The sequence below is a fragment of the Ursus arctos genome, unplaced genomic scaffold (genome assembly GCF_023065955.2).
Source record: "Ursus arctos isolate Adak ecotype North America unplaced genomic scaffold, UrsArc2.0 scaffold_14, whole genome shotgun sequence".
Lineage (NCBI taxonomy): Eukaryota > Metazoa > Chordata > Mammalia > Carnivora > Ursidae > Ursus > Ursus arctos.
In genome coordinates, this window is record NW_026622808.1 from 29,032,308 (window position 1) to 29,053,468 (window position 21,161).

General features: G+C 61.0%; 1 protein-coding gene across 1 annotated transcript; it reads left to right on the forward strand.

Annotated features, from left to right (window-relative positions):
- The first annotated feature begins 191 nt into the window (after positions 1-191).
- On the forward strand, positions 192-9,204 carry CILP2 (cartilage intermediate layer protein 2). The gene is made up of 8 exons (XM_026500619.4): positions 192-349; positions 1,351-1,449; positions 2,424-2,696; positions 3,340-3,495; positions 4,552-4,830; positions 5,549-5,657; positions 5,854-6,011; positions 6,255-9,204. The coding sequence occupies exons 1-8, from the start codon at positions 286-288 to the stop codon at positions 8,588-8,590; spliced, it is 3,474 nt and encodes a 1,157-aa protein (XP_026356404.2). The 5' UTR covers positions 192-285; the 3' UTR covers positions 8,591-9,204.
- Positions 9,205-21,161: the final 11,957 nt, after the last annotated feature.

Here is a 21,161-nt window from a genome sequence, read left to right on the forward strand (position 1 = left end):
CAGCTGGCAACGGGGGGAGGGGTTGTGCGGGGAGGGGGGGACGCAGGCCAGCCTGAGGGCGGAGGCACAGCCGGACGCACCGAAGGGGGCGACCCGGAGAGGTTGCTAGCGCACCGAAGTCACCCAGGCCAGGAGCTTCGCTCGGACGGGGCGTGGCCTGGACGGGGCGTGGCCTGCGGGCACCTCCCGCCCCCACCCTCAGCCCCAGCTGCCGCCAGACCCGCGGGAGTCAGATCCGCGCGCGCCGCGGAGCCCAGACCCTCCCTCGGACGCCCGGACTCGGCCATGGCGTCACTGTCGCCACTACTCTGCCTCTTGGTCGCCGCCGCGCACCTGGCGGGGGCTCGAGGTGAGGCGCCCCCTGACCCCAGCCCAGGCCCCTAGGCGCCCTGGCAGCCGGCCTGGCTTGCAGCCCCTCCGGGAGAGAGCACCGAGGGATCCGCTCGCATCCGCAGGCCTGGGTCCCCCTTCGTCAGCCCGGGAGTGGAGTGAGGGGGCGTCGGGGAGATGGGTCCTTGGGACCAACAACGGGGTGGGGGGGACGGAGGAAACCTCTCTGTTCTCTTCCCTCCTCAAAGAGAAGTAGGGGCACTTGGAGTATGGATATGAACCTTAGGCTCCTCTGGGTCCCGGGGACTACAGGAGGCCTGGCCTGTCTCAGCCCTAGCGTTTGGATGCTGAAGCACCTGGTCCTGGCCCAGGAATAAGGGGTCAGAGCCGTCCCCTCTCACATAACTCTTCTCACACATGCCATCCCTCTCTGGAAAACTCAGTGGAGAGGGCACTGGATCTACTTCTCAGATGAGGAGACTGAGACACAGGGAAGGGACTTGTCAGAGTCGCAGTCTAGCCTGGCTATCTTAGATAACTCGAGGTCAGAGAAGCCAGACTAGATTCCAAAGACTTCCCAGTGGCAGCTTGGGCCCCAAGTGAAGGGATGGAAGGTGCACTGAGGGAGGGACTTCCAGCCAGCAAATGGATGAAGGGGAATGCAGCTCAACCGAGGGCAGAGGCACAGCCAACTGAGCTCATGGCCACCGAGCACATTTGGGGAGAACCGGGTCAGGGGAGCAGAGCAGACACATAGACTTACCCAGCCCATGGCATCTGGGCCAGGGGAGACGGAGGGATGGGGCTGCAGGAGGTTGGAGGTAGGGGTCACAGGGAGGCTTCCTGGAAGGGGTAGGGGGAGGTCCTGCATTCCTTAGCCAGAGCTAGGTTCTAGCTTCTAGAGCCTCAATTTTCTTCCCTGTGAAATGGGGATGATAATGACAGCACGTCGCACAGAAGCAGCTCACAGAAGTCCCCATCAGCCTGCTTCCTTCCCCCCACTCCTCATTCCTTCCATAGTCACCACCTCCCCTGAGGAGCCCACAGCAACTGCCTGGAGCTTTGAAGGTCCATCACTGCGCCCTGGACAGCCCTCACCAGCCCTGGAGGACTGGGAAGGTGAGTCATCCTGGGTCCAAGTCCTAGCTCTGCTGTGGATTCACTGTGTGAGCTCTGGCTGGTGTGGTCATGTGAGGAGGGGACACAAGGGGTAGAAGGGCCCAGAACCATCCTGGTCCCCGGACATTGAGGCCTCTGGCATAGGTGTCCCAAGAGGTCTAAATTTTAGGGGCAGAGGGGTGAGAGTCCAGGCTGTTTGTCAAGGAGGAAACCAATGTAGTGTGTGTAGGGGGTGCTTCCTTCCCCCTACTGGAAGCACCATGTAGGCTGCTTTCAGTAGATTCCAGACCTCTGGTTCTGGAAGCTAGGTCTCTAGTTTCCTAGCTGGGAAAGTCACTCTCGAGTCAGAAAAGGAGTGAGCACCCCCTTGGGGGGCGGTGATGATGGAAGCAGAATCTGACCTCTGGAAGGCCAGACCCTCCCCACCTGTGGCTTCTGTGGAACAGAGGTAGCCTGGTGGGTTCAGCCAGGCAGTGAGCAAGGCCAGCTGGCTCTACCTGGAGCGGCCAGGCGACAGAAAGCCGCAGCAAGGGCTGGTCTCAGACCCCACTCCTCCTGCTGCCCTTGTATCTCTTCACACCTCAGGGGTTTTGAATTCTGAGGTGGGGGGCAGGTTCAATTCTAAGGTTGGGGACTGGTGAGACAGTGGCAAGATGTCAGCGTGGCAAAATGTCAGCTTGCACCCATGGGCAAGCTCAAGATTTGGGCAGCATAACTGGGGCTGGTGCTAGGGGAGGCCAACCTCCCGTGATCCCTTTATAGCTCCTTCTGCCCGAGAGGAACCTGGATCTGGGCGGGGTCATGGGCGGGCTGGGTTAGCCCGTGCTCACTGGGGGTGGGGTGACCGTTTTAGAAAGCAGGGTAAGGCCCTTACCTCGGAGATGGGGGTGGGCAGGCAGCTTCCCGGGCCCCTGCATGCACTGATGGGGCCCGACAGGCTGCGACCCGGGTCCCAGCGCGTGCGGTGCCCGCAGAGGCCAGCGAGTGGACGTCCTGGTTCAACGTGGACCACCCCGGCGGCGATGGAGACTTTGAGAGCCTGGCTGCCATCCGCTTCTATTACGGACCAGCGCGCGTGTGCCCGCGGCCGCTGGCGCTAGAGGCGCGCACCACGGACTGGGCCCTGCCGTCCACTGTAGGCGAGCGCGTGCACTTGAACCCCACGCGAGGTTTCTGGTGCCTCAACCGCGAGCAGCCCCGCGGCCGCCGCTGCTCCAACTACCACGTGCGCTTCCGCTGCCCGCTCGGTGAGGGCGGGGCCTGTGTTGGGATGGGCGGGGCTAGGGAGGGGGCGGGCTCGAGAGCCGTCACGCTGAGGAGAGAGTGGGGATTGGCCGGGATGGTTCATAGGTGGGTGGAGCCTGAATGGGTGGTACTGGAGGAGGGGGCAAGGCTGTGTGGATGTGGGCGTGGTTAGAAAGAGGCGGGGTCCTTTTGCAGAGCCCCAGGAGCCGGCAGGATAAGACAGGGGCGGGGCTTTGGAAAGGAGGGGCTGCCAATAGGGGCCCAGGTAGGGAACAGGAAGGAGCCCCCGGGAGCTCATCTCCCTCCCGCTGCCCTCATTTGCTCATCTGTCACAGCTCCGTTCTGTGGGGGCGTGTTTTGACCCCAAATATGTGAATGACGCAGGGAGAACAGCAAGCCTAACTTTGGGGAGCTTATCTGGGATTGGGGGAAGAGGGGCGGTACCTCAACTGCGCCTTCGACAGGTGCGCCTGGGGGACAACCGATGGGGGCAGTGGGCAGGGCTTTTGTCTGGGGGATACCCACCCTCGGGTGAACTTGGCGGGGGGCGTCCTGCAGTCCCACATTGTTACCAGATTTCCAAGGAGGCGCAGTCCCTGGGGTGGGCGGCCGCCTCACCTTCCCCCCTCTCCACCCTTACCGCAGAGGCCACGTGGGGCGCGTGGGGCCCGTGGGGTCCCTGTTCAGGGAGCTGCGGGCCAGGCCGTCGCTTGCGCCGCCGCCGCTGCCCAAGCCCGGCGGGGGATGCATGTCCGGGGCGTCCCCTGGAGGCTCAAAAGTGTGTACGCCCAACATGTCCAGGTAGGAGGGATGGGGCCTGGAGGAAAGTGCTGAGTTAGAGGCGGGCCTGGATGTGGAGGGAGGCGCCCTGTTGCGAGGGGTACCTAGACGGGAGAGGCAGGTTGAGATGGAGCCTGATGGGGCGGGGCTTGAAGGGAAGAGGCGGGTCCTGGAGAGCCAGAACTTGGATCACATGGGGGACCGGCCCTTCTTTCCCTTCTGGGCCCCCCGAGGAGCGCTGGTGAATGTGTACATCTGGATCGGTGGACGCCTTGAGGTCGCATCCAGGCGTGTGCAAATCCAAGTGGGCATTACCTTGGGTGCGCTGCCGAGTGTGTGTATATCCTGGTGGACGTGGACACACACACAAGCTGGCTCACGCACTCGTGGTGCACACGCGTGGCATTCACAGCCGCCGCCCGTCCCCCACGCCCACGCGGACACGCGCTCACACCCTGGCAGACACCATGCCCAAGCCCTCCCAGGGCCAGACACCAGGCCAGCCAGGACGCGACTGGAAATTCCGATCCGCCTGGGCTCCACAAACACGGTCTGGAGACTGCGCCCACAGAGCCCATGGCAGGGTGGGGGAGCACGGTGGCCAATGGGGTAGTGGGGTCCCCACCCTACCCCGCCTGGCTCTGCCCTCCTGACGCCTCTGCCCTGAAGTTTCCAGCGGAATTTTCCATTTTATGGAGAAACCGCGGGATTGGGAGGGGAGGGAGATGTTCTGAGCCCAAGACCCAATGCCTAGCAGGGCCCCCAGCCCCTGCTGGGCATTTTTTCCTCTGCTGGAAGGAGCCTCTCTGTCCTGTGAGAGTCACTTCTCCTGCCCCCTCCTCCAGGGCATTTCCGCCATCCCTTTGGATCCCAGGTCCCTCCCCCTGCCCCAGTTCTGACTGCTCAACCACGTATCCCCACTCACATTAGGGGCTGTTCCAAGCAGGGCCATGCTGAGGCCTCTGAGGGGCACAAAGGGGAATGTCTAGGCATCTTTGCTGAGTGATTGAGTGGAAGGCCTTCCCCAGGAGGGGACGAAGAGGCTCCCCTGTCCCTCTGCCTCCCTGTGTCCTCCAGGGTGCAGCTCCAAGACCTGCAGGTGCCCTGACCACATCCTTCTGGGCTCGGTGGTCACCCCATCTGGGCGTCCACTGCCAGGAGCCAGGGTCTCCCTGAGAGACTGGTCTGGCTCTGTGGCCATCACTGATGCCCATGGAACCTTCCGGATGCCTGGAGTCTGTGCCAGTAGCCGGGCCAACGTCAGTGCCCAAATGGATGGCTTCTCTGCAGGCCTGGGCCAGGCCCAGGCCAATGGCTCCATCTCTGCTGTGGTCACTGTTGTCCTTAATAAGTTGGGTAAGTGCCTCGTGGCAAGGAGGATGAGGGGGCTGAGAAACTAAGAAGGAAATTCTGGATGACGCCAGGTACTTTGGAGGATGTGATGCAGCATGAGGTCACTGGGGAAGAAATAAGATGTGACTTGGACATTGGAGAAGGCATACCACTAAATATGGTGTCATTGGGGGAATGAATAAAACGTGAGACATTGGAGAAGGTGCAAGGTGAGACAGGGACCTGCAGAGGGAAGCATTAAGATGGGGCACCATCTTGGGGCACTTGGGGGGCTCAGCCAGTTAAGTGAGTCTTGATTTTGGCTTGGGTCATGAGGTTGAGACCCGAGTTGGGCTCCACAGGGAGCATGGAGCCTGCTTAAGATTCTCTTTCTCCTTCTGCCCCTCCCTGCTCACACACTCTCTTTCTCCTTAAAAAAAGGGGGGGGGGCACTCTCTTGGGGCACCTGGCTAGCTCAGTTGGTAGAGCATGTGATTCTTGATCTCAGGGTCATGAGTTCAAGCCCCACACTGGGCATGGAACTTACTTACAATTAAAAAAAAAAAAAGATGAGGCACCATTTTGAGCAGCCATGGGATGAAATTGAATGTGGAGGTCATCAGAAGAGGCAAAGGTGAAATAGGGCATCCCTGGAAGGGGAAGGATGGGGCCCTGCCATGAGGAAGGGTAGTTGGGAGAAGCTGGGATGGATCATTACCCCCTTTGCCACCTTTGCCCCCAGAGAAGCCCTACCTGGTGAAGCACCCTGAGTCCCAAGTGCGAGAGGCTGGACAGAACGTAACCTTCTGCTGCAAAGCTTCAGGCACCCCCATGCCCAAGAAATACTCCTGGTGAGTGCCCTGCCCCCTGTGCAAGGGCCTTGCACCCAGGTTTGTGGTTTGACTGGATTTCCCATGAGAATGTGGTGCCTCAGAGACTGGGAGGAAGGTGCTCTGCAACCTTCCTGGGCTGAGTGTGGGGCCGGGGGCAGGTGCAGCCCCCTCCCTATGCTAAGGGCCTCCATGGTGTTGCCCACCTGCCACCCAGGTTCCACAACGGGACCCTGCTGGACAGGCGAGAACACAGGTACGGGGCCCATCTGGAGCTGCGGGGGCTGCGGCCAGACCAGGCAGGCACCTACCACTGCAAAGCATGGAATGACGCAGGCACTGTGCGCTCGGGCACCGCCCGCCTCACGGTGCTTGGTGAGTACCCTCGGCCCCTCAACCTTGAGCATGCCCTGAAACTGAACTGAGACCTAACACCAGCCAAAACTCAACCCCAAATGGAGCCCCAACTTTAGACTGCTCTCTTTTCTTGCTGAGTGGGATCCCAGGCCCCCCACTGAGCCCCTGGGTTGAGCCCCTGACCCCAATCCAGGCCCCCAAACTTGGACTCAAATGGAGCCCTCCCTCTTCCTCTGATCTGATTGATTTCTTGCTCTGCAGCCCCAGGCCAGCCAGCCTGCAATCCCCAGCCCCGAGAGCACCTGATCAAGCTCCCAGAGGACTGTGGTCAGCCTGGCAGCGGCCCCACCTACTTGGATGTGGGCCTCTGCCCCGACACCCTCTGCCCCAGCCCTGCAGACTCCAGCCCCCGGTGTGGGGATGCCGGCTCCCGCTGCTGCTCTGTTCGCCGCCTGGAGAGCAGGGAGATCCACTGTTCCAACTACGTCCTCCCGGTCAAGGTGGTGGCTGAGTGTGGCTGCCAGAAGTGTCTGCCCCCTCGGGGACTGGTACGGGGACGTGTGCTGGCTTCCGACTCAGGGGAACCCCTGAGCTTCGCCCAGATCCTGCTAGGCCAGGAGCCCATTGGATTCACCTCCTACCAGGGTGACTTCACCATCGAGGTGCCGCCCTCCGCCCAGCGGCTGGTGGTAACTTTCGTGGACCCCAGTGGGGAGTTCGTGGACACTGTCAGCGTCCTGCCTTTTGACCCTCGAGGGGGCGGCGTGTACCACGACGTCAAGGCCATGCGGAAGAAAGCCCCTGTCATCTTAGATGCCAGCGAGAGCAACACGATCCCTCTTGGGGAGCTGGAAGACGAGGCCCCATTGGGCGAGCTGGTCCTCCCAGCGGGAACCTTCCGCAGAGCTGATGGTGAGCCCTACACCGGGCCTGTGGAGGCCCGGGTGACATTCGTGGACCCCCGAGATCTCACCTCGGCGGCCGCCGCCCCCAGTGACCTGCGCTTTGTGGACAGTGACGGCGAGCTGGCCCCGCTGCGCACCTATGGCATGTTCTCGGTGGACCTCCGCGCCGCTGGCTCCGCGGAGCAGCTGCAGACCGGGCCCGTGGCGGTGCGCGTGAACGCCGGCCAGATCCGCATGGCGGGCCACGTGGAGGCCCTGAAGCTGTGGTCGCTGAACCCTGACACAGGCTTGTGGGAGGAGGAGAGCGGCTTCCAGCGGGAGGGGGCGGCAGCCCCTCGGGTCCGCCGGGAGGAGCGGGTCTTCCTGGTGGGCAACGTGGAGATCCGGGAGCGGCGTCTGTTCAACTTGGACGTCCCCGAGCGCCGCCGCTGCTTCGTGAAGGTGCGCGCCTACGCCAACGACAAGTTCACCCCCAGCGAGCAGGTGGAGGGTGTGGTGGTCACGCTGGTCAACCTGGAGCCCGCCCCCGGCTTCTCGGCCAACCCGCGTGCCTGGGGCCGCTTCGACAGCGCGGTCACCGGCCCCAACGGCGCCTGCCTCCCCGCCTTCTGCGACGCGGACCGGCCCGACGCCTACACGGCCCTGGTCACCGCCACCCTGGGCGGGGAGGAGCTGGAGCCCGCCCCCTCCCGGCCCCGCCCGCTCGCGGCCACCGTGGGCGTGGCCCAGCCCTACCTGGACAGGCTGGGTTACCGGCGCACCGACCACGACGACCCCGCGCTCAAACGCAACGGCTTCCGCATCAACCTGGCGAAACCCAGGCCGGGCGACGCCGCCGAGGCCAACGGCCCGGTGTACCCGTGGCGCAGCCTGCGGGAATGCCAGGACGCCCCGGTGACCGCCAGCCACTTCCGCTTCGCGCGTGTGGAGGCCGACAAATACGAGTACAACGTGGTCCCGTTCCGCGAGGGCGCACCGGCCTCCTGGACCGGAGACCTTCTGGCCTGGTGGCCCAACCCCCAGGAGTTCCGGGCCTGCTTCCTCAAAGTGCAGATCCAGGGCCCCCAGGAGTACATGGTCCGCGCGCACAACGCTGGGGGCAGCCACCCGCGCACCCGGGGCCAGCTCTACGGGCTCCGGGATGCCCGCAGCGTCCGAGACCCCGAGCGCCCCAGCATGTCCGCCGCCTGCGTGGAGTTCAAGTGCAGCGGGATGCTCTTCGACCAGCGTCAGGTGGACAGGACGCTGGTGACCATCATGCCCCAGGGCAGCTGCCGCCGTGTGGCGGTCAACGGGCTCCTGCGGGATTACTTGGCCCGGCACCCCCCATCCGCCCCGGCTGACGACCCTGCAGCCTTCAGCATGCTGGCACCACTGGACCCTCTGGGTCACAACTATGGTGTCTACACAGTCACCGACCAGAGCCCGAGACTGGCCAAGGAGATCGCCATCGGCCGCTGCTTTGATGGCTCCTCTGATGGCTTCTCTCGGGAGATGAAGGCCGACGCTGGCACAGCTGTCACCTTCCAATGTCGGGAGCCACAAGCTGGCCGGCCTAGCCTCTTCCAGAGGCTGCTGGAGTCCCCGGCAACAGCGCTTGGGGACATCCGCAGGGAGATGGGCGAGGCGGCCCGGGCACAGGCTCAAGCCACAGGTCCACTCCGTACCCGCCGGGGCAGGGCCCGGCAGTGACCTGGGCTCGCAGCCTCACTCCTCTGCCTTGCCCTGGACTCCTCTGTACCTGGGAAGCCTCAGCCCCCTTCCCCAGATGCTCCCTTCCCCAGGTTTCTGGGGCCCCCTCTCCCTCCCCTGCCCAGAATTCAGAGTCAAGACCTAGGTGTGTCGGACTGTGGAAACGCCAGGCAGGGGACAGTTGCTGTGTGACACCGAATGGAGTTCTACCTGATGGAAGGAGCCAGCATCCTGGGAGACCATCGGGCATCCGACCAAGGCCTGGGGGGATTCGCTCCCAGCATGCACGCTGGCTCTCATTTTATGTGCGTTTTGACCCTGATTTCAGATATTCCGCCCCTGGAGATTTCCGACCTCCCGCCTGAAGTGGCCTGTGCGTGTCGCTGGGCTGGGACCCCAGTAAGGGTCCTCGGCCCCAAGCTTTGTTCTAGGGGTTATTTATTGAAATGAAGCCCATGGGGCTGGTCAAGGGGGAAAGATGGGGGGTGGTCTTGGCTCAGTGAACGTCGGGCAGGGGTTTCTTGTTTCCCCGGGACTGAGGGGCACAATTCTCACAGATTTGGTGCTTGGAGACCCCCCCGCCAAGGGGGGTTGGGGCAGGGAATCAATTAAAGATGCTTCGTTTCCGACTCACGGTGTCAGTTTTGGGGAGTGAAGGTGGAGGCGGGGGCTCCTGGACCCAGACCTTGGCAGGCAGACCCCGGGGCACGGGCGTGCGAGCCGCTCAGAGGTCTCGGCAAGGTCCCAGATGTGCCTCAGGCCGGCCTGTGGGTCCTGGCTGAGCCGTGCAGGAGTGTGTCCGTGACACGTGTGGGCAGCCCGAGCCTGTGCGGCCCCGACCGCTGAACACGGTAGCAGCTGCCGCCCTGGCCTCCGAGCCCGAGCCCGGCTGAGGCCGGCGGCGCCCATCTGGCCCCGTGCCCGAGGGCGGCAGTGGGCAGGGAGGGGGCCCTGGCAGGGGCACAGGCCCCAGGCGGCAGGAGCGGAGGCTGCTCTGGACTTCCTCAGCCAGGGCCACGCTGCCCTGTCCTCGGCCCCTCCCGGCTGAGGCCCGGCCCACCTTGGCCACATGGTCACCAGGCTGCCCAAGGCCACGGCCCTGGGCCCTCTACCTCAGCAGGACTCAGTCTGGAGGCAGCAGAACGTCACTTGCTGGCACTGTGTGTGCGCTGCTCCGTGTGTGCGAGCCCTCCTGGTGCCCCATGGCGCAGGCACTTTCCAGACAGAGAAACTGAGCCCCCAAAAGGAGAGACGAAGGGCTGCCCGCGCTGTGGGGTGAATCCTGGCAGGAGCAGGGCTCCCTGGACGGCCCAGCAGCCCCCCTCCGGCACATGCATGAGACTCCCTTGGTCCCAGGAGACCTGGGGTGCGGGGCATTGTGCCTCATTCATCGCCCCAGGGATGGGGTGACAGCAGGGAGTGGGGGTGCGGGGCATTCACTTAACCCAGGGCATGCTCGGGCCCTCTGCACACCAACCCACCCACTTCCCCTGCCGGCACCTGCCTGTCTGGTCACCCACTTGCTGCCCCCACCCCTCCCATCCACCCCACCAACTACCCGTCCAACATTTGGAGGTGTCAGCTCTGTGCCAGCATCCAGAGCCTGGAGAGTGCCTGCTTTGGTGGGCAGATGGGCTCCCACACTGACCCCAATACACCTGTGGGGGCAGCACTCGGCCCACACGGTCCTCTGGCTCTTGTCCATCTAGAGAACTCTCGGTCTGACAACTGCCAACCTCTCCAGTGCTCATGCCTTTGCTCAGGCCAGTCCCTCCGTGGGAACAACCTTCCCCTGGGGGTGGACTTGGGGGCCTAGAGGGTGGCTGAGAGTCTAACAAACCCATGGGCCTCGGCCCCATGCTCTGAGGGTGGGCCTCAGGACCCTGCTGGAGTCGAGGTTTGGAAGGGCCTCGTTGCCGACACCCCAGCCTCTCCCCGGATAGGCTAAAATGGATAGGGGTTCAGAGATGCCGTGAGGCCCCTGGGGAGCCAGGGGGCATGTGCCTTTACCCAGAACTTACTGTGTCTACACCCCTAGCTGACAGGGAGGGCCCGGCTCAGAGGGGCCGGTCCTTGCCCAAGGTAACCTGGGCTCTGGGCTTACCTGCCCCAAAGCCCTGCTTCAGGCTGCCCGGTGGGGTCCTGGGGACCAGCAAGAGCTAGGGGGCCTCCCCCTGCAGCCGGCGGGTGAAGCTGGCTTCCAGGCTGAGAGAGATGAGGTGTCAGTCTCCACAGCCAAATACCTTTCATTGAGAGAGTGTTGGGGCTGTGGCTGCTGCCAGGCCAGGGGCAGCTGGGTTTGGGGCGGGCAGCTGGCCTCCCTTCCCCTGGGCTGGGCAGGGGCAGATGGGCATCCTCTTGAAGCCCCCTCCCCAGACGCCACGGCTGGGCCAGGAGGACGAGGGGCTCCCGGCGGAAGTGGATCAGGGAGGGCATTCCAGGTGGAGGGCACAGCCAGAGCGAGTGCTTGGCACAGGGCAGGGACGGCAGCCTCAGCTCCTCCCACCCCTGCAGACACTTTGTAAGAGGCAGCACTTAATTCCGATTTCCAGATGAGGAAACTGAGTCTCCAAGACGAAGAGGACGTCAGCCTGAGCTGACAGCCCCGTGCCGCTTGCTGCTGCCTTGTGACCCCATTCGAGCAGAGCCAGGAGTCCAGCACCCTCTCTCCTGGAACGTTGGCCATCTGCCTCCTGGTAAATCCATTGCTCTCCCCCAAAACAGGGGCTGCCAGACCACACCCCCTCAGCCTGGGGAGAGTGGGGGGGGGCATGAGGCTCTCCCCCTCCCCAGAGACCCTGGCTCCAGCCACCCCTGGGGTCAGCTCAGGGCACTAGGAGGCCCTCATTCCCGCCCACGGCATTTTAGACTTTTATAATTTTAGAACCAGGGGTTCTTAAAATTCCTAGCACTGTGAGTGGGAGAAAAATCTTGGAACAATGCTTAAAACAAGAGTCTTAAAACCACAGAATCCAGGAAGAGGAAGAGAATCATGAGCACACATTAAGCACTGACTGGATGCAAGCCCACTCTGCCGCCCCAAGGCCTGACTCACTCTGAGGGTATTTAATGTGCATTTAATGTCTTGGGGTTCAAAATAGGCTTGTGGGGAGGGTAATTTTCACACACACAACCCCCATTTCACAGCTGAAGGGACTTGCCCACAGCCACAAAGCAAACAGGGACACTGTGGGTTGGGGGGAATGGGCAGTGTTTCCCAGAGAAGGGGACGTAGGTGCTGGGTCTTGAAGGATGTGTAGGAGTTCGCCCAGAGGCAAGGCAGGAAGGGCGTTCCAGGCAGCTAGAAATGTGTCTGTGAAGGCAGGAGGAGGGACATGGAGAGCAGAAGCAGAAGGGAAGCGTGCAGGGAGATGAACGGAGCCTTGAACGCTGAGTGAGAAGCCTGAGCTACTCTGGCAGGTGATGGGGAGCCACGGAAGGTGCTGGAGTGGAGGAAGTTTACACAATTTCTCATAACAAAGACTCCTCTGGAGCCCATGCGGGATTCAGCTTGTTGGAAAGTGTTTCTTTTATGGAACTGTGGTCTGCCTCTTCCCACGTGGCAGCCCTTGTGGGGTCCAAACCCTGCAGGCTGGCGCCCCCTCCCCTCCGGCTGCCTCCTGTCCTGGCTGAACATTGCTGGCTCCTCTGAGGAGGCCTCGTGGACCTGGCGCGGCCACCCACCACTTCCCCGGCCCCGTCTGTCTCTCTCATCAGCCCTCAGAGTTGGGTACGTCCCAGTCTCAGACCCCAAAGACTGGAGCCAGCCTGGCGGGGAGACCTGGCTTCAGTCAGGGTGGGGGCGGGGGGATGGTGGAAACGGAGGCAGAGAGAGAGCAGCCCAGGTGAACGCGGCCGTCCTGCTGCTTGAGCCCACGGCGGAGGGGGGGGCGTCCTAGGCAGGCAGGAGGGAGGAGACCCCAGGCAGAAGGGGAGCCACAGACACCAACAGTCTGGCTCGTATGCAAGGAAACAGAGGCTGCCCTCCCCAGGGTCACAGCCGCCGCACCGTGGAGCCAGCCTCCCACATCATCTGTTCCCAGGTCACACTGTCCTCGTCACACCCTGTCCCTGTCCTCCCCAGACACACCCTCCCACACCACCAGGGACATCTTCTTGTCACCCGTTTGGGTGATGCTGTCACTCTCGATTACAGCCTTGCGTGCGGTCACCAGCGCATGTGCCGGAGACCCCAGCCAGGCATGGCGCTGTCCCACCCCCGACCGCTAGTGCCCCTCTGACATGCACACCCACGACCCAGGGTCACGTGACAGTGCATGTGGCCGTGTAGCACCAACAGCCCCACCGTCTCCCCGCGTCCCCCTGCACTCGGGGGTGCTCTGACCCCCAGACACCTGGACCGCCCGAGGCAGGGCCGACTGTAAACCCTCACAATTGCCCACAGTTCAGTCCCCCCAAGCACCCTGGGCCGCAGCCGGGCACCTGCGGCTCCTCCTGCTCTTTTGCAGCCCTGGGGTGGGCGCGGACCGGGGACTGGGAGCCGGGGGGCTTCAGGGTCCCAGCTGCTTTTCCTGGGAAGTCCTGAATCCCTTCCTGCTGACTCAGCCCCGGGGGCTGGCGGGTCGAGCGCTGCCAAACCTCAGGTATGTCCTCGAAGGCTGCCTGGCGGGGCCTCCATCAAGGCGTGGAAGGGGGGCTCCCACTCAGGATTCAGCCCTTCCCCGGGGCCCCAGCCTCCCCTCTTGCTCCAGAAGAAGCTTGAACTTTCACGGTGGGGCTCACGGCACAGTGCCCACGTGGTGGAGGCCGAGGCTGGCGGCTCATACCTCCAGTTCTTTCCGGTTGAACGTCGGTGGAGCAGCGAGCTTCCAGCCAAGCCGGGCTCCCTCATAAACGGGCCCTGCTCAGCCCACTCCCCCTGCCTCGTAAAGACGCTTATGTCCCAGGTGGTCTGGGGGCAGCTGGCCTGGCTGCTTATCCTGGGGCCCAGTACAGGGACGTAGACACAGACGCACACGCACACGCGCACACACACACACACACACACACACACACACACACACACACAGGGCTGTGCACACGTGCTCCCATGTGATGTCCACGTGTAGACCTGTGGATACGCACAGGCTCCCTCATGCATAGACTCAGCCCCTGGACTGGCCTCACAGAGCCCCATTGCGGAGTGAGGCTAAGCCAGGTACAGATGTCCCAGCCTGTGGGGTCAGGTGTGGACCAGCAGGAGGGCCAGGGGCTGGGAAAACCAAGAGGAGGGCCCAGGGAAGGTTTTCTGGGGTAGAGAAAGCGGTTGATATGGGCTTTGACGGGTGAATAGGAGTTTGCCAATCCCAAATCAGATGTCCAAAGTTCTTGAATGCTGTTTTAGAGTTTACTTTTTGTCCGTGAGGATTTTAAGCAGGGGAATGACACAGTCAGACAAACCCCAGTTCACCACCTCTTCCTGAGGTTCCAGCCCACAACCTCGGGGAGCTCTTCAGTCGGGGAGGGCGGGGAGGCAGAGTCAAATCCAACCAGGAGGGATAGAAGAGACCTCAGGCTTGTGAAGTACCTGCTGTTGGCTTGAACCCCGTTAACAAGCCTCAAAGGTTTCCATTATTAGCCCCATTTTAAAGCTCAGGAAATGAAGGTTGAGAGAGAGAAGTACTTCACCCAGGGTTCTACAGGGAGGCGGACATACACAACCCGGCCTCCTACCTGAAACTGGCCGCTGACCTGGTCCCAAGCTAACTCTGAAGTTTGAAGAACAGTGCAGTGGGGCTCAATGGAGCCAGTTTTGCCGGAGGTCATGTGTTTGCACACAAGCGCTCCCTGGGATCCTTCAGTAGGCTTGTCCCCCATACCTTGTCATTTGGTGGCTGAGAGCCTTTAACAGGGGCTTTCAGGCAGAACAGGTCCAACTAGAGGCCCGAGGGTGCTTCTCCTCCCTTCTGGGAGGCCTGGGCCCCTGGCCTTGGCCCCCGCCTGCTGTCTGGCCCAGCCGAACACAAACACTTGGAAATGGCCGACCCAACGGAATCTAGGTTGTGGTCAGGCTGTGGCTGAAGAAGCCACTGGAAAAACACGCAGTCCACGGGGCCAGGCCCAGCTTACGTTTCACCAAGCAGGAGTGGCCTGCCCGGCGCCCAGAGCCGAGGAATGTTCATTTTCTAGCTCTTTGGAACCTGTCGTCTGAGCAATCCAGCTGCTGGCTGGTGCCACCCTCTGTCTCGTGTCATCAGGCTGTGACCTGCCTCCAAGGGGGTCCTGGAAGAGTCAGGCCTCTTGGGTTGACCTCCTGGTCCAGCTGCTGCTGGAGACCCCTTGTCAGCTTGCATGACCCTGACGATGGCGAGTTCACCCCTTTATGGCTATTGTGCCCGGCAGCCAAGAGCCTATAACTGGGCAGATTTCTCACAGGAAGAGGGGAGGCCAGGCAGCCTGAGCACCCTGCACCTACACCCCTCTGGGGGTCCAACCCCTTCTGGGCCTCTGGATGACCCCCAGGCTCTTTGGGTTCAGTGTATCCCAAGGGGACCCGAGTGTCTCTCCCCAAAATGTGCTCCTTACCCTGTGCCCTGTTTCTGTGCTAACTGCTTATCCACCTGTCCCAAGCCACACGGGCTGGGCAGAAGGCCATTGAGCGCCTACTGGATGCTAAAGCACTTTACTTACATCTCTTCACTGACTCCTCCCAGTGAGGCTGTTCCTGTTATTGCCCCACTTTACAGATGGGGAAGCTGAGGCTCAGACAATTAACTTGGTGTCCTCTGCGGTCACAGGGGCAGATACTGGAAATGGAAGCCTGTTTCCTACTGGCACCAAGATAGGGGCCTGGGCAACCTTGTCTTTTGGGCTGGGGCATCCCCTGGAGGCCAAAGGGGGAGCTGGGGGGCCTGAGTGTGTCCAGCTTTCCAGAGGCTCCAGTCACTCAGCTGCTCACACCCTCCATGACTCCCATGGTCCCTCTCAGTGGGGTTGGGGGCTCTGGGTGAACCCTTACGGAGTTACCATAGAGACCCCTGAACACAAAACCTGGCCTCTTGGGTCAGCCCTAGGCTCTGTCCCCAGTCAACCTCACAGACTCAGTTTCCCTCAGTTGAAGAGCTGTTGGCCCAACAACCAAGGGTCTCTGCTTCTTCAGGTCTTAGTGAACGCAAGCTGGCTTTCAGTAGGTGCTCACTAACTGCATTATCACCCTCAGTAACGTGCAGGAGAGGGGCAGGGATTTGAGCTGGGGTGTCCCAGGCAGCCCCGGCTCCCCTCCCTCAGCTACTGCAACCCCCAGAGCTTGGCAGTGATGTTGAGTGGGGGGAAGTTAAAACTCCCCAAAGCACCTAAATCAGGGCCTCGATTTCCCCACCAGTGTCTGAGGGCCTCCAGACTTCCTCTGGGGCTCTGGTGCGAGGGTCTTGAAACACCTCCTGGAGTGTTAGGGGCACAGAAGTCTTTACTAGGGTTTGGGTATGGGCCTTCATCAGGCTCTGGACTTGCCATCTTGAAACTGCATGTGGGGACCCTGAAACTGCCACTGCCCACCTAACTTGGGTCTGGACATCCCTCTGCAACCTGGACGTGGGGAGCCCTCTAAATCTTCCCATGGACTGGCCTAGGGAATCTGGAAATTTCAGCGAGGGCTTGGGCATGGGGATCCTCCAAATTCCCATGTGGGGGGCCTCCAACTCCCTAATTCAAGGATCACACCCTTAGTGGCCCTGGGGAGGTTGTGGCCATTCTTGGAGGTGACTGGGGTGCAGGGAGGGATGGAGGGAAACCTGAAAGAGGGTTGGACCGGGGCCCCTCTGACCCCAGGGCCTGGGGAGGGGTTCCAGGGCCCAGGGCAGCAGCCACCAGAGCCCGTCTCTGGCCCTCCCCTCTGTCCCAGATAACCCCTAAGGTTTTCTTGGAGGTGGAGAAGGCCTGGGGCCAGGAGCAGCACGGCGAGGGGCGGAACTTCAAGGCGAGAAGGGGGCGGGGCCAGGATCTGGGGGCGGGCCCAACACCCCAGATGGAAGATGAACCCAGGACTGCGGACAGGGGCCAGAGTCAGGGTCAGGAATGGGGAGACACCAACCAAGGTCCCTGAGAGGGGGTGGGTCATCGAGGGGCGTGGGGTCTAGATGGACAGAGACCAAGTGCCCGCCGGGTCAGCTGACTCTGCCCTGGTCCAGGAGAGATCAAGGAATTAAACCAGAAGCTGCAGAAAACTTCGACCCAGGACCAACGTGAGGTGAGTGAAGTCGGAGAACTCCCCCCCACACAGACCCCAGCTCTCCTCATCTCGCAGCCCTCGCAGGACTTCCCCATCGACCGGGGAGGCATAAGGTCGAGAGGGGCAGTCTTGTCTCTATGGACACACAGTTCACTCACTGTGTGATTTCAGAACAATTGGGGGGGGGGGGACCCCCGCAACTGCTGGAATTGCCCCATCTCTACCCCAGAAGAGCATGACGTGCAAGGCAGGACAACGCCCCCAACATCTCAGCTGCCCCTCGCTAGGCTGAAGTCCCAGGACGCTGGCTCCCCTGGGGAGGAGTCAGTAGGGAGTCAGGGACTCTGAACGGTCAGGCCTGGGAAGAAGGGCTGAGGGAGTGGGCTGGGAGCAGAAGAAAGAGTCTCGGAGCGGTAGAGCAGGTAGCCAGGCGCTCAGTGCAAAGGCCCTGCGGTGGGAAGGCATTATGGGAGGGGTAGTGAGGAGGTTGGCGAATGGAGAGATAACGTCAAAAACGGACCTTGTTGGGCCTTGGGGGCAAGATGGAGCGGGAACTGGATTCTGAGAGGGAAGGGAAACCCGGCCAGGTAAGTAAATAGGCCTGGATCCGATTCCCGTTGTAAGATCGCCCTCTGGCGGCCGCAGGGAGAACGGGCAGAGAGGTGGAAGGAGTCCACCCTCAAATTTGTTCTGGTGCTCACAGCCAGGCCGATCTCGGTCAGACCAGCGGCCTCCTGTGTGCCTTTCTCAGTGTCCCAGTCAGTGAAATGGGGACAAGATATCCCAGACCTTTGAGAGCGCCCCCTACGTGGACATCGTCCTCAGTGCTTTGCACTGATGTGCTCACAGGAGTCCTACTGAGCCCTACTTCCTATTCCCGCTTCACAGAGACGAATTGCAAGAAGAGACAAGTTGAGTAATAATAGCAGTTATGGTGACGAATGAGGTCCCATTCCTTGCTCTGAGCCCGGCCCTTTACGTGGATCCGCCCTTGGACACCACAGCCTTGGGAGAGGCCTGTCTCCAGGCCCCCAGCTCTGTGCTCTCTGCAGGGTCTGGGGGCCACTGTGACCCCTGGTGGTCGGTGGCGGGACACAGCGGCTGGTCCTCTGAGACCCCCACCCTCATCTCCTCTCTGTGCTGTGGCCTCCATTTCCCTCTCCTGACGGGTCCCCTCTCAGGTGAAACCCCTGATCATGCACGCAGCACCAAGCCCCCGGGGTGCTGGGATGCTAATGAGCAGGACTGGCTGAGAAGAGTGCTCAGAGTTTCAAGGGCTCCAAGTCCTATCCTTACATCAGCCTCTTTGGAATTTCTTAAATGCAAACTGCCAAAGGGTATAAGGAGAAACAAGAGACTGCCTTCCGTGCCAACCCCCAGCTCCCTGGTTCCCTCCCTAGAGGCCGCGGTGTGACCTGTGTCTCCTTCCAGAGATACTTGGATTAAAGTCTCCTCCCACCCCATTTCAAAAACGTACAGAAATTGTCACTCTCCCTACTCTTCACACTAATGCATCATGGAGGAAAAGTCACTTCTGCCTTTTTAACAGTTTTATAGTATTCCACTACAAGGCTGGAGAACCCTTGATTTAAACAGTCTCCAATTGACAGACAGTTGTTTCCAATATTTTGCAGTTACAAAAAATGGGGCGAGAAGTGCGCTCATTTTGCGTTTCTCATACACATGTATTTGTGTCCTTGCAGACATATATCTGTAGAGAATTCTTAGAAGAGATATTGATGAGGCAAAAGGTGTGTGCATTTTTAATATTCATAGATTCTAGAAAATTGCCCTCTTGAGCGGCTGCATGGATGAGCAATCCCAGGAGTACTGCCTTCGGGATCACAGGGCTGGCTCCGCCGGTATCTAACTGGGGCCACAGGGGCGCGGGTCACAAAGTCTACGAGTCCCAGCGTCCCCATCTGTCGCTTGGAGGTGCCATCAGCACCCATTCCGCTTCCGGGGCCAGCTCAGGGGTGCCGAGTGACTCCTCTGCACTCTTGTAAGATTTATACTCAATTATTGTTGTGCGGCCACATTTTAGGCTGTTTTTAAAAAAGATTAAATTAAGAGAGCACGAGCGGGAGGGGCAGAGGGAGAGGGTGAGAGAAACTCAAGCCGCCTATGCGCTGAGCAGGGAGCCTGATTCGAGGTTTGATCTCAGGACCCTGAGATCAAGACCTGAGCTGAGAACACGAGTCGGGGGGCTCAACCAGCTGCGCCACTCCGGCGCCCCCTCGCGTTTTTTAATAGTGCAATAGAAAATGTTAATACAGTGAGACTTTATGTGCAGAATTTGAGCTAAGGTATTCCTTGAAATTAAAAATCCCCCAAAAGACCCAGCTCTAGGCCTGTGGCCCGGAGAAGCACGGTCCGAATTCGCGCCATGGCCACGAGAGGGCGCGCGTGAGCGGAGGGGAGCCGTGGCAGGGCTCCTGCGCCCCCTGGGCCGCGCCAGTCGCCGCCTCTCTATTTCTTGGCGGGGAATCTCCTCCGCACCGCATTGTGCTCGGTCTCTGATTCCCTCTTGAAGCAGCGGGCGCTCCCATCGCTCCACTGAGCCCACGCTGCGCCGCCTGGCCGCCACTGCCCCATGCTAATGGAGCGCCTGCGTCTGAAGGCTAGCCTTCTGTCCTCCATGACATCCTCTCCTGCCCGGACTTCCACGTTTCTCTCTCCCGAACACAACTAACACAAACCGCTGACAGACACCCCAGCCCTGACGGTGCAGAGCTGAGCCACCTTCTCTCCGTGGCATCCTATCTAGTCTCCCTGTGGCTCAGGCCACCCCACTCCCACTCAAGGGCGAGTCAGGTACGACCCCGCCCGGCCCTGCGTGCATTTGCCCACCCACCGCCCGGGTGATCGCAGGACCCGCTGACCACCACCCCTTCAGTCGGCTCTCTGCTCAGCAGCTGGGAGGCCTGTGAAGACCTGAGCCCGCCCGGCGCTCACTGTCCCGTCTGGTCCCTCCCACCTGTGTGGGTGCCGCCCAGCACCCCCCCCCCCCCCCCCCCCGCCCGCAGGCCGCACGCTCCCGGCTCACCTCCCTCAGGTCTCCTCTCAAAGCTACTTTCTCCGGTGGGCTATTGTCATACAGCGGAATGAAGCCCCGACACAACGTGATGAACCTCGCACACGTGTCGCTGAGTGAGAGAAGCCAGTCACAAAAGGTATGATTCCACGGATAGGAAACGTTCAGAACCGGCAAGTCCATAGACGCAGAAAGCAGGTGGGTGGCTGCCAGGGGCTGGGGGAGGGGGGTGGGGAGTGACTGCTCATGGGGACGGGGTATCCTCTGGGGTGAAGGAAATGTTCTGGAAGTAGAGAGAGGTGGTGATTTCACAATCACATTGTGAATGTAATCCATGCCACCGGATTCTTCACTTAAAATGGCTAAAATGGCAAATTCTATGTTACATGTGTTTTACCACAGTTTTTAAAAAGAAAGGGGGGGACGCCTGGGTGCCTCAGTGGGTTAAGCATCTGCCTTTGGCTTAGGTCATGATCCTGGGGTCCTGGGATTGAGGCCGCTTTGGGCTCCCTGCTCAGCAGGGAGTCTGCTTCTCCCTCTGACCCTCCCCACCTACTTGTGCTCTCTCTCAGAAAGAAACAGAGAGAGAGAGAAAGAAAAAGAAAGAAAGAAAAAAGAAAGGAAGGAGGAAGGAAAGAGGAAGGAAGGAAAAGAAAGGGGAAAAGGCACCTTCTCCCAGAGGCTGGCCCTGAGCCCACCCCCAGACTTCTGGTCATGTTTATCCTCTTTTTTCCTCTGGACTGTCATTCACTAGAGCAGAGCCCTCGTCTGTCAGGGAGCCAGGAGGCAGGCCAGCGGGACCCGAGGGCGGGCACCTCGGGCAGGGGAGGGAGTCAGCGGCCACCTTCCAGCCACAAACGATAGAAAACCCAAATCGAGCCTTGAGAGGAGGAATGCCCACAGCAGGCAGTGCAGGGGGCCCCAGCTGGCACCTGAGCAGACCCAGCCAGGGACAGAGACACCAAGCTGAGTGGCATCGTGGGCGCACAGCCGCAAAATGGGAACCAGCCAAATGTTCTGGGCCGAGGCCAAGGGGCTCCTGCCTTGGCGCTTCATTCACTGGAGGAAACTCCTGGCCAGGATGTTGATGGAGAATCATAGAACTCAGACTAACAGAAAAAAACACAAACCCAATCCCCAGGGAAGTTCAGAGCTCACAGCAGGTGGGAATCAAGAGCATATGGAACGAGCGAGAAGAGAGTGGGGAAGGCAGTGTCCGGTGAGCTGGTGCACGAAGGGACACAGCCGCCGACAGAACCACGACGCCAACACCTCCCCGCTCCGGCCCACGCCCGCACTGCCATTGCCGGGAACAAATCTGGTGCGAACCACATCGACGTGAAAATAAGTCCAAAATTTTAATGGGAGAA

Excerpts from the sequence above, each read along its gene's own strand:
- CILP2 (XM_026500619.4), top strand. The coding sequence starts at position 286 with ATGGCGTCACTGTCGCCACTACTCTGCCTCTTGGTCGCCGCCGCGCAC. Across the intron at positions 2,697-3,339 it reads GCGCTTCCGCTGCCCGCTCG|AGGCCACGTGGGGCGCGTGG; the intron begins GTGAGGGCGGGG and ends CCCTTACCGCAG. Across the intron at positions 4,831-5,548 it reads TGTTGTCCTTAATAAGTTGG|AGAAGCCCTACCTGGTGAAG; the intron begins GTAAGTGCCTCG and ends CTTTGCCCCCAG.